This window comes from Mya arenaria, chromosome 16, assembly GCF_026914265.1.
Source record: "Mya arenaria isolate MELC-2E11 chromosome 16, ASM2691426v1".
Classification (NCBI taxonomy): domain Eukaryota; kingdom Metazoa; phylum Mollusca; class Bivalvia; order Myida; family Myidae; genus Mya; species Mya arenaria.
In genome coordinates, this window is record NC_069137.1 from 36,839,232 (window position 1) to 36,853,690 (window position 14,459).

Below are 14,459 nucleotides of genomic sequence, written 5' to 3' on the forward strand. Positions count from 1 at the left end.
CAGTCATTTATTATTAGTGCTTTTTTTAGCTATTAAACATACGGTTACACTCTGTTATCAGTAATTAATATTTTTCATAAATGCATTATTTAGTAAGTAGCTGAAGGTTTATCACTCAAAATTAATGTTTATTATTCATGCGTCTGTATTGATTTTAAACACGAGTGTCACTTAAGCCACTTATTGTTAATGTATTTGCTTTACATTTCACATCCCATTCAAACGAGAACGAAAGCGAAATCTCCTCACCTGTCGTCGACGACAACATCGACCCACTCTCCATATCTCCAAAATCGAAACTGAAACACACCGGCGTACGATGGTTTCTCTGATTTCTCGTTGAACTCTTGGCTTTTCAAATCAGGTATTACCTGGAAATAAAATAACCAGAACAATTGTTTTCAAATTCTTAGTTGGCATGGAATTCTAACTTATTTTCCATTTATCTGAATTATTTTCCATATATCTTAATACTAATTTTCAATACATAAAGTAATTCATGCGTTAAAAAGGTTAATACTTGTTATGTGGTCTTGCACTAATTTAAGGTGAAATCTTTCGGGTGCATCGCCGTTTGAGAAACCCCAATATTTCTGAACCACATATGACTTTATGAAGAATGTAAGTACATGTCACTGTGATTGTTTAATACTACCGTTTATACCGAGCTTCAACCAAGGTGACCGCTCAATTACTCCATTTCGTACTTTTAAAGCAGACCTTGTTTATTGTAAAGAACAATTGTTCTAATAAAAGGAAGTAACTTAAGAATATTGTGTTTTGTATTTATTATGGTTATCAAAAGAGGAGCAACTACAATTGCAAGTTAATTAAAGCACAAGGGTGACAAATCCGGAAACAGAAACCCGTATTAAAAAACATTGAAATATCAAAATTGTATTTCACTGTTTCAAACATGAAATATCAAATATATTTCACTGATATATATCTGAAACGTCCGAAACCCTTATACTAAATATACGTATTTGACAAAACTCACATTCTGGAAGAGTTTAGTCTCTTTGGTGAGACTTGCACATGCGGTGACAAACCACGTGTTTCCGATCTCGCCCTCTTGCAGATCGTCATTTGTCGCTCCCTCTACTATAAGTTTTGGGACTTTGCATATCTCCTGTAAATACATCATCAAAAGTACTTTTATTATTGTTAGTATGTAAAAATATTACTAGCCAAAAGGGTTACTGTTATGCGTTTGGGAAAAAAAGTTAATCGTATAACGATTTGTGATGGCTTGGGCATTTTTTCTTAGATTTTGAAATCAACAATGTGATTAACGAAAATATTAAAGATGCACTCTTACTCCCAAATAAGATTTACCATAATTAAGAATATTTTTTAACGTTCCAAAAAGGATGAATAAATGTTGAAAACAATGGTTCTTATGAAGGATACCGAGTTTAATTTGAAAGGAATAAGCATAAAACACGGTATTTCTTCTTTATGAGACTATAGTAGACAACAGTAAATCTTTTAGCATTCACCAATCATTTAAAAAAAAATTGCGCTTTCAGCTATTAAATAACAATCTTGATATCAGTATTTATTTTTTTCCATAAATTCATTATTTAGAAAGTAGTTAAAGGTTTTTCAGTCAAAGGTGATGTATGTTTTACATGTGTATGTATTGATTTGAATAAGATTGTCACTTTAAGATGAAATAATCATGATCTGCCCATATATTTGAATCAAACAGTTACAGCTGAAACAGCTGTTTCAAATCTTATAAGAAATACTGCACAGTACAAGAAGGTAATGTTTGAAGGGTAACACGGATGACATTTACAACGTTTTTAACAAGTGGCCCATGGTTTTAAAAATTGTATTGCTGCATAAACAGTATTGAGCTTATTGTCACACAATACCATCGAACCGAATAGTTGCACTGGTGTTATTCTTTGCAATTTGTTTTGGCAATAAAAGAAGTTGAACTCTTTTCAAGTACATCTCCGTTTGAGAATCCCCACATTTCTGAACCGCTGAGGGCTATATAAGAAGGAAAATCTAAACAGAAAACACCTACACTTGGTCTCTTCCACTGAATATCCTGGTCTATTTTACTGTAGAACAGGGACTTGCTGTTGGCTGGAAATTCCGGATCCTCAAAGAGTTCCCCTTTCTTGAGGCAGTCACTTTTGATAGAGGAGTATTTCTGGTTCTTGTAATTGGTCGGCATGGTTATGTGGGTGTTTGGGACTTGATTATTCCGTCATTCTGTGGAAAAAAAGAAAAAGTATGCATCACACACGTGAACATTCGATGTTACACTAAATAGCATTTCGGTTTATGTTAACTATTGAATAATTATATGCATAATCTTGCCTTACCAATTCTGACCAAAGAAGAACATATTGCGGCGGTTATTATGACAACGTTAACAACAATATTCTAAACGAAGACTGGTCTGTAGAATGAAGTAGCGTTATTGTTTTTGGCCTATGAATGATGTTTCATCATTATTAAGCCTTTTCAAATGTATGTTCTTATGAAGTATGTAGCTATTGAAAAGATAATAAAGTAGCTATTGGTTTTTGAAATATGTTTAACGCAGGAAGGTGAAACACTGAACCGATCGTTATATATCTGCTTGTGTAAAATGTGTGAAATATTAATGCTTTGTATGCAGGTTATCCGGCAGATCTGTCATGAAGTATATTAAATTATTAATATAAAAATGAAACCAACAGACAGAAAAGAGCCATATAATGGTACAGAAATTAAAACGGAACACTTAAACACGATTAGGATAATGGGGTTGGCTTTCTCATCTTTAGAACTATGACTTAAAGCTGTACTCTCACATGTTGAACGTTTTGACAACTTTTTTATATATATATATTTTGTCTTAGAACGAGCCAATGTTTGCGAAAATTAATGGAAACAAGTTATATAAGAATGTTGACAAACAATCAGATTTTATATATAAGTCAAAAAATTAATTTTATACATTTTTCTTAAACCGTCAGTAACGGTTTAAGCCATAAAACATTAATTTTCGAAAGCAAATATGACAAATATCTAGTTCTACGATCTGATTTTTTTCAGCAATTTTATATCATTGGTTTGAAGATATTTACGCAAAAATGTGCTCTTTCCAAGACAAAAAATAAAACAAAAAGTTGTTAAAATGGTCAATCTGTGAGAGTGCAGCTTTAATCTCCGGGGTCAGCTTGACATTCGATATGGGTTATATCATAGGACGTGCATTTGGCAATCATGAACGTATTTGCCAATACTTCATTTAAAGTGACACTCTTATTCAAACTATATACATACACATGTATAACAAACATAAATATTGAGTGAAAACCTCAAACTACTTACTAAATAATGCATATATGGAAAATATTAATTACTGATAACATGTTTATAACTGTGTACTTAATAGCAGAAAACGCAAAAATATTAAATGATTGGTGAATGATAAGAAGGTTTAGTGTGGTCTTCTATCGTCTCATAAGGTAGAAATACCGTGTTTTCTACACCTTTCTTTCAAATTAAACGCAGTATCCTTCATTATATTCGACATTTATCAATCCTTTTGGGTAAATTAAAACATCTGTATAACATACGGTAAATCATATTTGGGAGTAATAGTGCATCTTTAAACAAATTTTCGTTAACGGTCGTTAATAAATAAAAAGTATTTTAAAACCAGCCCTTGAGGTTGTGTTGCAATATAGTTACAGGTATCACCGATTTAATTTGACAAAAACACAGCGATAGATGTTGTCAAATTCCTATGGAAGCGTACATCGTATAGACTTATAATGTGATAACGTAGAATTTGTTTACTTGGTATGGAAGCGTATTTAATATATACTAATGATGTGAACACGTAGAATGTGTATTCTTGGTATGGAAGCGTATATCGTATATACTGATGATGCGATCATGTAGAATTTGTTTACTTGGTATGGAAGCGTATATAATATATACTTATGATGCGATCATGTAGGAGTTGTTTCTTGGTATGGAGGCGTATATCGTATATACTGATGATGTGATCATGAAGATTTTTTTTTACTTGGTATGGGAGCGTATATCGTATATTATGATAATATTGCCATTAAAAATTTGTCATCTTAGCATGGGAGCGTATATAATATATACTGATGATGCGATCATGTAGGAGTTGTTTACTTGGTATGGGAGCGTATATCGTATATTCTGATAATGCGATCATTTATAATGTGTATACTTGGTATGGAAGTGTATATCGATATACTGGTGATGTGAACACGTAGAATTTGTCGACTTGGTATGGAAGCGGTTATCGTATATACTGGTGATGTGATCCTGTAGAATTGTTCAACTTGGTATGGAAGCGTAAATCGTATATACTGGTGATGTGATCATGTGAAGTTTGTCGATCGTGTTTTATGTCGACATATATTTTGTGATGTCGACAGCACATGTTTAACGTGTGTTTCGATACAAGTCTGAAAAAAGTCGTGAAAAAATCGTCAAGTCGCCCTTAAACAAGTTGATAAATCGGAATGACCACACTGATATATACGATATACGCTTCCGTAGCATTGTAAAATTCTATTATTCGCCCTAAAACAAGTTGATAAATCGGAATGACCACACTGGTATATACGATATACGCTTCCGTAGCATTGTAAAATTCTATCATTCTGACACTTGATATTTTTTAAACATCAATTTGCGTTTCACATTGCATTACATTTAATAATTTCACAATGAGCGTTATTGCTTCTTTCAGAGATACAATAAAATCAATTTCAATTCATGTCAAAATTCTTTGATCAAATAACAATTATTCAAATAATGTTTTATTGTATGGTATCATGACTGGTAAATAATCAAAAATTGAAAATTTACAGTTTGCATTATGGCTGAATTTACAAAGAAAAGCATTTGGGTTTCAAATGTATTAATAAATGGAAACAATTATGAATTAACAATGTGGTATTTCATATTTAAGCAAGATTTGTGTAATAAATAGTCAGTCGTAACAGTACCATTTGGTGTTTCAATCAGATTAGTGGTCAACACTATATTTTATCATACGCGAAGGCAATATTTCTCAAATTTCCAAATACATTTATTTCAGTAAGTCCGCAGTAAGCCGTTATTTATTTTTAATCAGGTGAAGCGGTAAATATATATTTTAAAGGTAAACTATTTTAGGATTTCCTCATATATTTAAAATGACACTCTTAAACAAAATAAATGCATACACATGTATAACAAACAAACATTTTGAGTGATAAACATTCAACTACTTACGACTAAATAATGAATTTATGGAAACTATTAATTACTGATAACAAGTAAACAACGTAAAAAATGATAATAATAATAAAACAAATAATGTGTCTTGCAAGACATTCGTTAACAATGTTAATTGTTATGTTCTTGTTTTTTTGTAATATTTGTAATACCCTGTTAAAATTTAACTCATTTAACATAATCATCGAAAAGGTTTTATTGATAATTTCTTTTTAACCCAAAGTATCGATTAAGATGCGTTCTTTTAAAGATATATTCTGGTTCAAGCCATTGCATGTTATCAAAAAAAAATACAATAGGTAGTTATCTTAAAACTTGAGAAGAAGGTAGATTTTTTTTTAATTTACCCCAAAGAAGGAAGGAAATAAAATCACAACGATTTTACGCAATGCTATCTCTTCGATTGATTCGGCTAATCACAGGACCAAAAGAAAATAAATATGTGGTTACTATTACATGTTAACGCAAAAATAGACCAATTAAAGTGACACTCTTATTAAAAATCAATACATACACATGTATGTATAACAAACATAAATTTTGACCGATAAACCTTTAACTACTTACTTAATAATGCATTTATGAAAAATATTAATTTCTTATAACAAGATTGTAAACGTGCATTTAATAGTTGAAAACGCAAAAATATTAAATGATTGGTGAATGCTAAAAGATTTACTGTGATCTACTTTAGTCTTATAAGGTAGAAATACCGTGTTTCATGCAAATTTCTTTCAAAATAAACTCAGTAATTTCATAAGAACCATTAATTTTGACATTTATCCATCCTTTTGGGAATATTAAAACAAAAGTTGCTACAGTGGTAAATCTTACGTGGGAATAAGAGTGCATCTTTAAGTAGGCCAGTGAAAACAAGTTTATGTTTTGGAAGATATTTGTATTTTTATATATCTTTTTTATTAATTATATTTACTGTGAAATAATAACTATTATAATAATAATAAATAATACGTATTTTTAAATATTTATTTAAAAAAATAAAAACAGGGTCGGTGGGATAACCGGAACCACACAATTATTTTATTTGGCCTTAGCAAATATTTTCGGTTAAAGACACAGGAAAAATGATAAATACTTTCTTTGAGCGTGAGATAAGTCATAAACGACGCTTTTATAAGATTAAACCGTACTTATTATGTATGAACTTTGAAAGATTAGATTTGCGGTACAGTGATGCGACTTCCGTATTAAGCTTATTATATTGGATCGCTTATTATTTAAATAGATCGATTTTAACGCATACATGCGTATGTTTAGTGATCAACATGTTATTTTGTCTTATGAGAAGGCGGTGTACTTAAAATTAGCCAATAAATTTAATTCAGTAAGTCAACAGTCAGCCGTTATTGATTTAATCAGGTGAAGCGGTAGATATAAAGAGTACAAATGGGTAGTTTCCACAATATAATGTAGACCACTAAAACGTTAAAGATTTTTAGTATGTACTTACACCAAATAAATGGTTGATGCGACTGCGGTGGTTAAACTTTAAAGTTATTAGTATGTACTTACATAAAATAAATGGTTACGCGACTGGGGTGAGTTAACTTAAAAGTTGTTAGTATGTACTAACACAATATATGGTTGATGAAAAGCACGCACTTGATTGAAATTATTGGCTACTAATAAACCAACATAAATGAACCAAATATTTGAAAAATAATAATACCATTCCATAAGTGAAAAAAAAATATTTTAAATTAATTCATTTATTTAAACAATGAAATAAAGGAAGATGACAGAAATTAATACGTTTTCTTTTTTGCATGTTTTTACAAAACAAAATGGGGTTATGCGACGCAGTCGGAAAGGTTGCACAATTGTTGTGAATTAGGTACATTTTGGTACAAATGTTTTATAAGTATTATAGTAAACGAGAATATATATATTACAGATTTATCAAAGGGGTCACTCCTACTAACTTTCTAGCATAAAATGTAGGATTGTCCCTTTTGATAAATCTGAATATTTTTTTTAATTATTTTAGATAAAATGTCACTGAATGTTGTACAGGTGATATGACACTAAAGCAGAAGTTCATTCTCATAAAACTAGCTTGATATTTTCTAGTACTGTTGTTGACATCTAATCTTCTATGTTACGTTTTACAAAAGTGTTTATTGAGTGTGTTTTAACCTATTAAAACATGTGTATCAATCAATATAAACTTACGAAGCGAAATATATAACTAGCACTAGCCTTCTCTCCCTGATTCCTAAACACGTTAACAAGTATCCACAATAAAACAAACTCTTGCCTGAATGAATTACATTTCTTAAATATTTACAAAATGTTAAGATACAAATTTTTAAGCTTCTCACTAAACATATTCAATAATGTGTACCTTATGTTTCAATTGAGTCCATAGATAGTAAGAAATCTGTATACAAACGTGAATATGTTCGAGGTGTACCATTGTTTACTTTTTACTCCAAGCGATGACTTTATATCAATTGAAAAATGAGTGTGATATTGATTTACAGACGCTTAACAGTTGAAAAGTTTAAATATAGGTTTAAAGCTAGCTTGACCCCTGTAAGAGATCTCATATAACTTATTGTGTGTTTCACATTCTATAGAACCAAGGTTTTTTTTACTCAATTTCACCTAAATCATTCGAAGTTTTGAAATAATGCACTAGTCAATTCTAACCAAGTGCCCCCTCCCCCCCCCCCCGCACGCCCAATGTCCGGGGAATGGTGGGGACTTTGACTTTCGGTCCAGCCAATCCCGGGCAAAATCCCCATCCAGCGGGGACAAACTGCTGGTAAAATCCCCGCCAAATGCCCCCGCACCCCGGGGTACCAAGGTAAGGCCCATTCCCTGCTGTTATCGACACGAAAACAAAACCACCGCATTCACTCGGCAATGCTGGGCCACCTGGATTAACCCCCCCACACACACACACACACACACACACATACCCACCCCACCCCGCTATCCCCGGTATACCCCCGGACCTGGGGGGACGTCGTTACAACTGATTGGTTCGGTAAGATGTAGAGGAACTTTGCCCTTCTGGTTTTCGCAGCTGACACTTTCGATATCATAGAGTAAAACAATGATACGAAATTTTAGATGTATTACCGTGAAAACTATTTTTTGCTCCAAAACATGTGCGAGTCCCTATTCAAATATTATATATTTTTTCATTGTGTAATAATTACCTAGCACTTAAATTGGAAATGGAGACTTTATTAACAACGGTCTATAAAATGCACTTAAACACCTTGTATAGTTAAAGGATTAAAATATCGCAGTGTTAAACGAACTTTAGAAATACATGAAGTTAAAAGATAATCCGCTTAAATCTTACTGACGCGTCTAGTAGCTCAATGTAATAAATTCTAATAAGCAGTCGCCCAGTATGGTAGTCGTGTATAATACGTTACGAGGATGTCAAACTTTTGTTTACTGTCTAGTATATAGTTTTGACATTGAATAAATGTCATTTGCACTCGCATGTGGTTTGTCATCCACGTCTTCCATTGCATGCTATAGCATTCTATAGCAATTTATTGCCTTTTAAAGCTTTTTATAGCATTATATAGCAATACATAGCGTTCTTTAGCATTATGTTGCATTTTAAAGCGTCCTATAGCATTCTATCGCATTTTATAGCGTTCATTAGCATTCTATTGCATTATAAAGCATTATATAGCGTTTTAAAGCATTCTATAGAATTATATGGCGTTCTATAGCATTCTATAGCATTATATAGCGTTCTATGGCATTATATAGCGTTCTATGGCATTATATAGCGTTATGTGGCATTATATAGCATTATATAGCATTATATAGCGTTCTATGGCATTATATAGCATTATATAGCGTTCTATGGCATTATATAGCATTATATAGCATTATATAGCATTCTATGGCATTATATAGAATTCTATAGCATTATATAGCGTTTTATGGCATTATATAGCATTCTAAAGCATTCTATAGCATTATATAGCATTATATAGCATTCTATAGCATTCTATAGCATTATATAGCATTCTATGGCATTATATAGCATTCTAGAGCATTATATAGCGTTATATGGCATTATATAGCATTCTAAAGCATTCTATAGCATTATATAGCATTATATAGCGTTCTACGGCATTCTATAGCATTCTATAGCGTGCTTTAGAATCCCTTAGCATTATATATCGTTCTTTAGCGTTGTATAGCGTTTTGTAGCATTATAATAGTATTTGTTATCAGTATTAGTATTAGAATTAGATACACATCATCCAGTTAGCTAATAAAGGAGTATTCAGTACTCAGCGGGGATGAGGAGAGTGGAGGGGACGGGCGAGGGGGGTTAAAACCCTCACATACTACATGTATATTCATTTCGCAATTAAGTGTATTTTAGCGGCTTATGCATGTTTCCGCAAAACATGGCTAAAGTGACAATCAGACTTACGTGATGCTAGACATACCTATAAATGTATCTGTTCAAAATCGATACCAATACATTAGCATAGGTTACATCCACTTACGGTGTTGACACTGACTTGATTATCTTTGAGTACGTATATTACCTGTGATAATGACAAATTATCTATGTTTATCGATATTTACGGAATCGTATATTCAAGCTGTGACCAATAACAAAATCATACTCCCAGATTGAAGTTGACCTTAGAGATAAAACTGTTTTATTATTTCGTTCGTTCTATCTTGCATGTGTTATAAATACGAGTACATTACGTCATCTTATAAAATGTTGTAAGTTACTTAGTATCGTACATGTACGAAAATAATTAAAACGACTCTTTCATAAAGTTAATGTTTTCAACGATATTTTCATGAATGAATGAATGAATGATTTTTTAACCGAACGAACGAGCGAGAGAGCGAACGAACGAACGAAAGAATGAACGAACGAATGAACGAATGAATGAATGAATTAGCGAACGAGCTGACGAACGAGCTGACGAACAAACGAATACTTTCAACGGTCTGATATAGACGTTAAAGATGCATTGTATGACTAAAGCAACTTATATATTGCAATAAACTGAAAGAGAAAATATACCTGTTATGAAGTTGAAAAATCCTATAGTAAATAATCACAGGTATAATAAATCTCTTCACTTATAAATCCTATATTACCGATGTAGTGCTAGGTCACAGAATGAACTAATATTTTCATAAAGCACGACTTCTCTTGTAACCTGGATCGTTAACCTTTAGTATTAGAACAGGGATCAATACTGCTGTATTCACTATAGTATTGAAATGAAAACAGTATTAACAATTCACTCATCGGCGTCTTTTATGAATAGGTAATGAGTTTTGGTGGATTTTAAGGAAGGGAGGGAGGGAGGGAGGCATGAAGGAAGGAATGCATGATGGCATGAAGGAAGGAATGCATGAAGGCAGGAATGCATGAAGGCAAGAATGCATGAAGGCAGGAATGCATGAAGGCAGGAAGGAATGCATGAAGACAGGAATGCATGAATGCAGGAAGGATTGCATGAAGGCAGGAATGCATGAAGGCATGAAGGAATGCATGAATGCATGAATGCATGAATGCATTAAGGCATGAAGGCATGAATGCATGAAGGCATGAATGAAGGAAGGCAGGAAGGAAGGCAGGAAGGGAGGCAGGAAGGCAGGCAGGAAGGCAGGCAGGAAGGAAGGAAGGAAGGAAGGAAGGCAGGCAGGCAGGAAGGAAGGAAGGAAGGAAGGAAGGAAGGAAGGAAGGAAGGAAGGAAGGAAGGAAGGAAGGAAGGAAGGAAGGAAGGAAGGAAGGAAGGAAGGAAGGAAGGAAGGAAGGAAATTAAAGAGTTCTTTTATTTTATTAGAAAAGTTATTATATTCATATAAATACATACAAACTTAATATATCTAGCAGTTGAAACCTAAATTCTTCAACTAAGCACATTTCTTACGATTTTTGTCAAATTCATAATATCAAAGTTCTTCACAGCCAGATACAATGGGCCCTCTTCATCCTTAGCACCTTGTCCCTCTCTTACAGACTTATTTTTAAGAATAATGCTTGTCTAAATGTGTAAGCTTTGGTAAATAAAGCTTTTAGTACTGTTATTATTATTATCATTATTATTATTATTATTATTATTATTATTATTATTATTATTATTATTATTATTATTATTATCATTATTATTATTATTATTATTATTATTATTATTATTATTATTATTATTATTATTATTATTATTACAGCACCCTGTCAGTTTTTTATCCAAGCTAATAAACCCTTTTACATACAAACGAAAAAAGTAATGAAAATGTATGATACTCACCAAATGCTAAGGTTATTCATCAAGTATGTAACACAGTTTTAAGGAACGATTTCAATACGTTTTCTTGTCCAAAACAATCATTAAATGACACAAAAAAAAATGTTTTGAATATCCGCATAATAATGACTGCTATGACGTAACGTATTTTGAACCAGTATATTTGAAGCCAATTTCTATTCACACTTCTAAAATTTCGATTTTACAATACAATGAAAGAATTATGTGAGTAAATAAAGAGCCTTATGTGGTTTATAATTTTCCATCAATGGCCGACAAATATAGAATATTTCTTTTATTAGTTTATCAATAAAATGTGGCTCAATTAAAGATTTGAGTTTAAAAAGAACATTCATGGCTGCATTGTCAAGTTCGCTGAATGAACCGTTTTGAACGCAGTAGTAAAAGCGGACCCTGGAAGCTTATATGTTTTTCCTTAAAAAGTGTTTTGAAAAAATGTTATACAAATAAAAAATAGCATAAAATATACTTATGACTGCAATCATATTTACAGGGCAATGAAAGAGAAAATACGATATCTGAATATGTTTCTGATAGTTGTGTTTGCAGAAAAGTCTTTTAAGTAATGGTTGAAAAGTGTAAGTGTGTACTTACGAAAATGGTGATACACCATTTATTTTGCATTATTACATACAAATCATCTCATCAAGTTATTTTAGTGCTTTACATTATATAGGGTAAACTATCCACTAAATGGACGAGCCCACTGTTAATATATACCGCTTCACCTGATTAAAATCAATTACGGCTGACTGCTGATTTACTTAAAATAAATGTACTGGAAAACTTGATAAATTTGTCTTCTCATTCGACAAAATATAATGTTGACCACTTGTTGTTTTAATCATCTAATGGAAATGCTGTTCACATTAACATTAATCTGAAATATCTTCCTTACATGTGCGTAGTCTCCTAACACCACAGCGTTTTATATGATTGTGGCATTTCTATTAAATAAGATATAGCGCACGTTTTTGTGCATGTTAAAGCTGCACTCTCACAGATTGAACGTTTGACAACAATTTTTGTCTTGGAACGAGCCAATTTATGCGAAATTTTCGAACGGAAGTATGAAAAACTGCGATCTGATCTTTTGTCAGCAGTCTTATATCACTGGCTATCAGATATTTACGCAAAAGTTGACTCATTTCAAGACAAAAAAGTAGTCAAAACGGTAAGAGTGCAGCTTTAACAATTGATTGTTTTAGGAAAACTGTAAAGTATTGTTGATAATTTATAGAAAACAAGAGGCTCTCCCACTTTAATCGGAAATACCACGAAGAGGCATTTTCGGCTTTGACAAATTCACTCTTTTATCTCTTAAAGAATGTAAAAATAAATAAGAGATTGAAATAAACCCCTTGAACTTATCTTATTACTCAACTATAGCGCTTTAAGGGAACCGTGATTCTGTACCAGTCTGACCAATTTATCAGGGTATATCACGATTGTAAAAATAAATATATAAAATGGTCCTGATTCGACCACGCTCTCAATACGTTTTTTAACATGTTCAAAGTCCACTCACGTCCATCACGTCCATATAGACCATACCACGTCCTTATCTGTGTCTCCAGCGTTCCGTCTACGTTGCCAAGTTCTGACTGCGTCCTGTCAGATTTTTTGGGACATAGCGGGAACGTGGCCTAGTGTGATGGGGGTATTATAAATGCCCATTTTATAGGTAATTACGAAAACAATCCACACCAAAGATTTAATAAGTGTATAATCGAGAGAGAAAAATAAGATCCACTAGCGGGTTTAAAGGGGGCGTATCCGGCGCACGCCACCTCTAAAATGGTTCAAGATGAAATTTTATATCAATATCCGAGGAACAAAATGAAAATAATTCACTTGAATGCAATGCTTCAGACTAGAATGTCTCAATCTTTCCTTGGGTACGACGAGTGTACTTTCTTTGCTGCAATTCCAAAGTTCGCCCCCTCTAAAGCAAAGTTCTGAAACCGCCCCTGGGGTTGGTCGGGTAAGTGAAAACAAACCAAAAAAGTTTATGCCAAACAAAAAAGTGTTACCAAAAATGATAGCTTTGTTTAAGAGTACCATAGATACACCTATAATTAAAAATCAATAGAATCATTTAAATGTTGACAAAATTCTAACACTATTAGGGCTTTTTGTATATTTATATAGAACTATTTTCATTTTTAACCGTCGAACTTCTAATTGTATCGTAGTTTGATATTTTGTTTGTTTTAAAAACGATACGGATTTTTTTTATATTTGGTTACCAAGATTTGAGCTTATGCGGGACTATAAAGTTTATAATTAAGCCTGTAATCTGATGGTCGAAGGTCATATTGAACTTTTAATTTGCTTTTGCTATGCATGCTATGATTATTGTAAATTAACGTTTGTTACGTATATAATATCTGTATATCTATGTATCATAGTGTACTTGTAAATATCTTATGCTCTCCATTATTGGAGGAATAAAACGTAACTATCCATCTTTCTATAACGTTTAATAATTCATTGAAAAACATTTCATTTTAATCGATTAAAGTGGCGCTTTCGCTTAACGCTACTCAGTGTATCATCCGATTGCTGCAGCGTCAGTGGTAACATCATAATATTTACATCACGTGACTAGGCATTTAAACATGGCCTTTACCTCCGTTCAGGAATTGATTGATTTCTTAAATCGATAGTGAACTGTTCCACAAAGCAGTATTAATTATTTGTTGTGAGTTTCAGTAATACCGTGTACTAGTTTTTACACCAGCCGTATATTAATGGTTTAATAATATTCGAATAGGTTCTTTAAACATTACCCATTGTAAAGCTTTGTATAAAAACGTTCATGTGTTTTCCAGTCCTTTGAACCATTGTAAACGAAAATAAATCTTATGA

At 32.4% G+C, this 14,459-nt stretch overlaps 1 protein-coding gene across 4 annotated transcripts in view; it reads right to left on the reverse strand.

Annotated features, from left to right (window-relative positions):
* The window catches only part of LOC128222555 (calpain-5-like), a 38,071-nt gene extending 26,237 nt beyond the window's left edge, over positions 1 to 11,834 (reverse strand). The window contains exons 1-4 of one of the 4 annotated variants that reach the window (XM_052931620.1): positions 11,571 to 11,834; positions 2,042 to 2,232; positions 1,001 to 1,132; positions 250 to 371 (exon numbers count right to left, since the gene is read on the reverse strand). In XM_052931620.1, the coding sequence (XP_052787580.1) occupies positions 250 to 371; positions 1,001 to 1,132; positions 2,042 to 2,194 (407 nt within the window). In that variant the 5' untranslated portion in view covers positions 2,195 to 2,232; positions 11,571 to 11,834. Of the gene's footprint in view, positions 1 to 249; positions 372 to 1,000; positions 1,133 to 2,041; positions 2,233 to 7,470; positions 7,580 to 7,642; positions 7,722 to 10,333; positions 10,473 to 11,570 lie in introns of those variants that run through there. The other 3 variants (XM_052931621.1, XM_052931622.1, XM_052931623.1) reach the window with 3 other exon arrangements.
* Between the last annotated feature and the right edge of the window lie 2,625 nt (positions 11,835 to 14,459).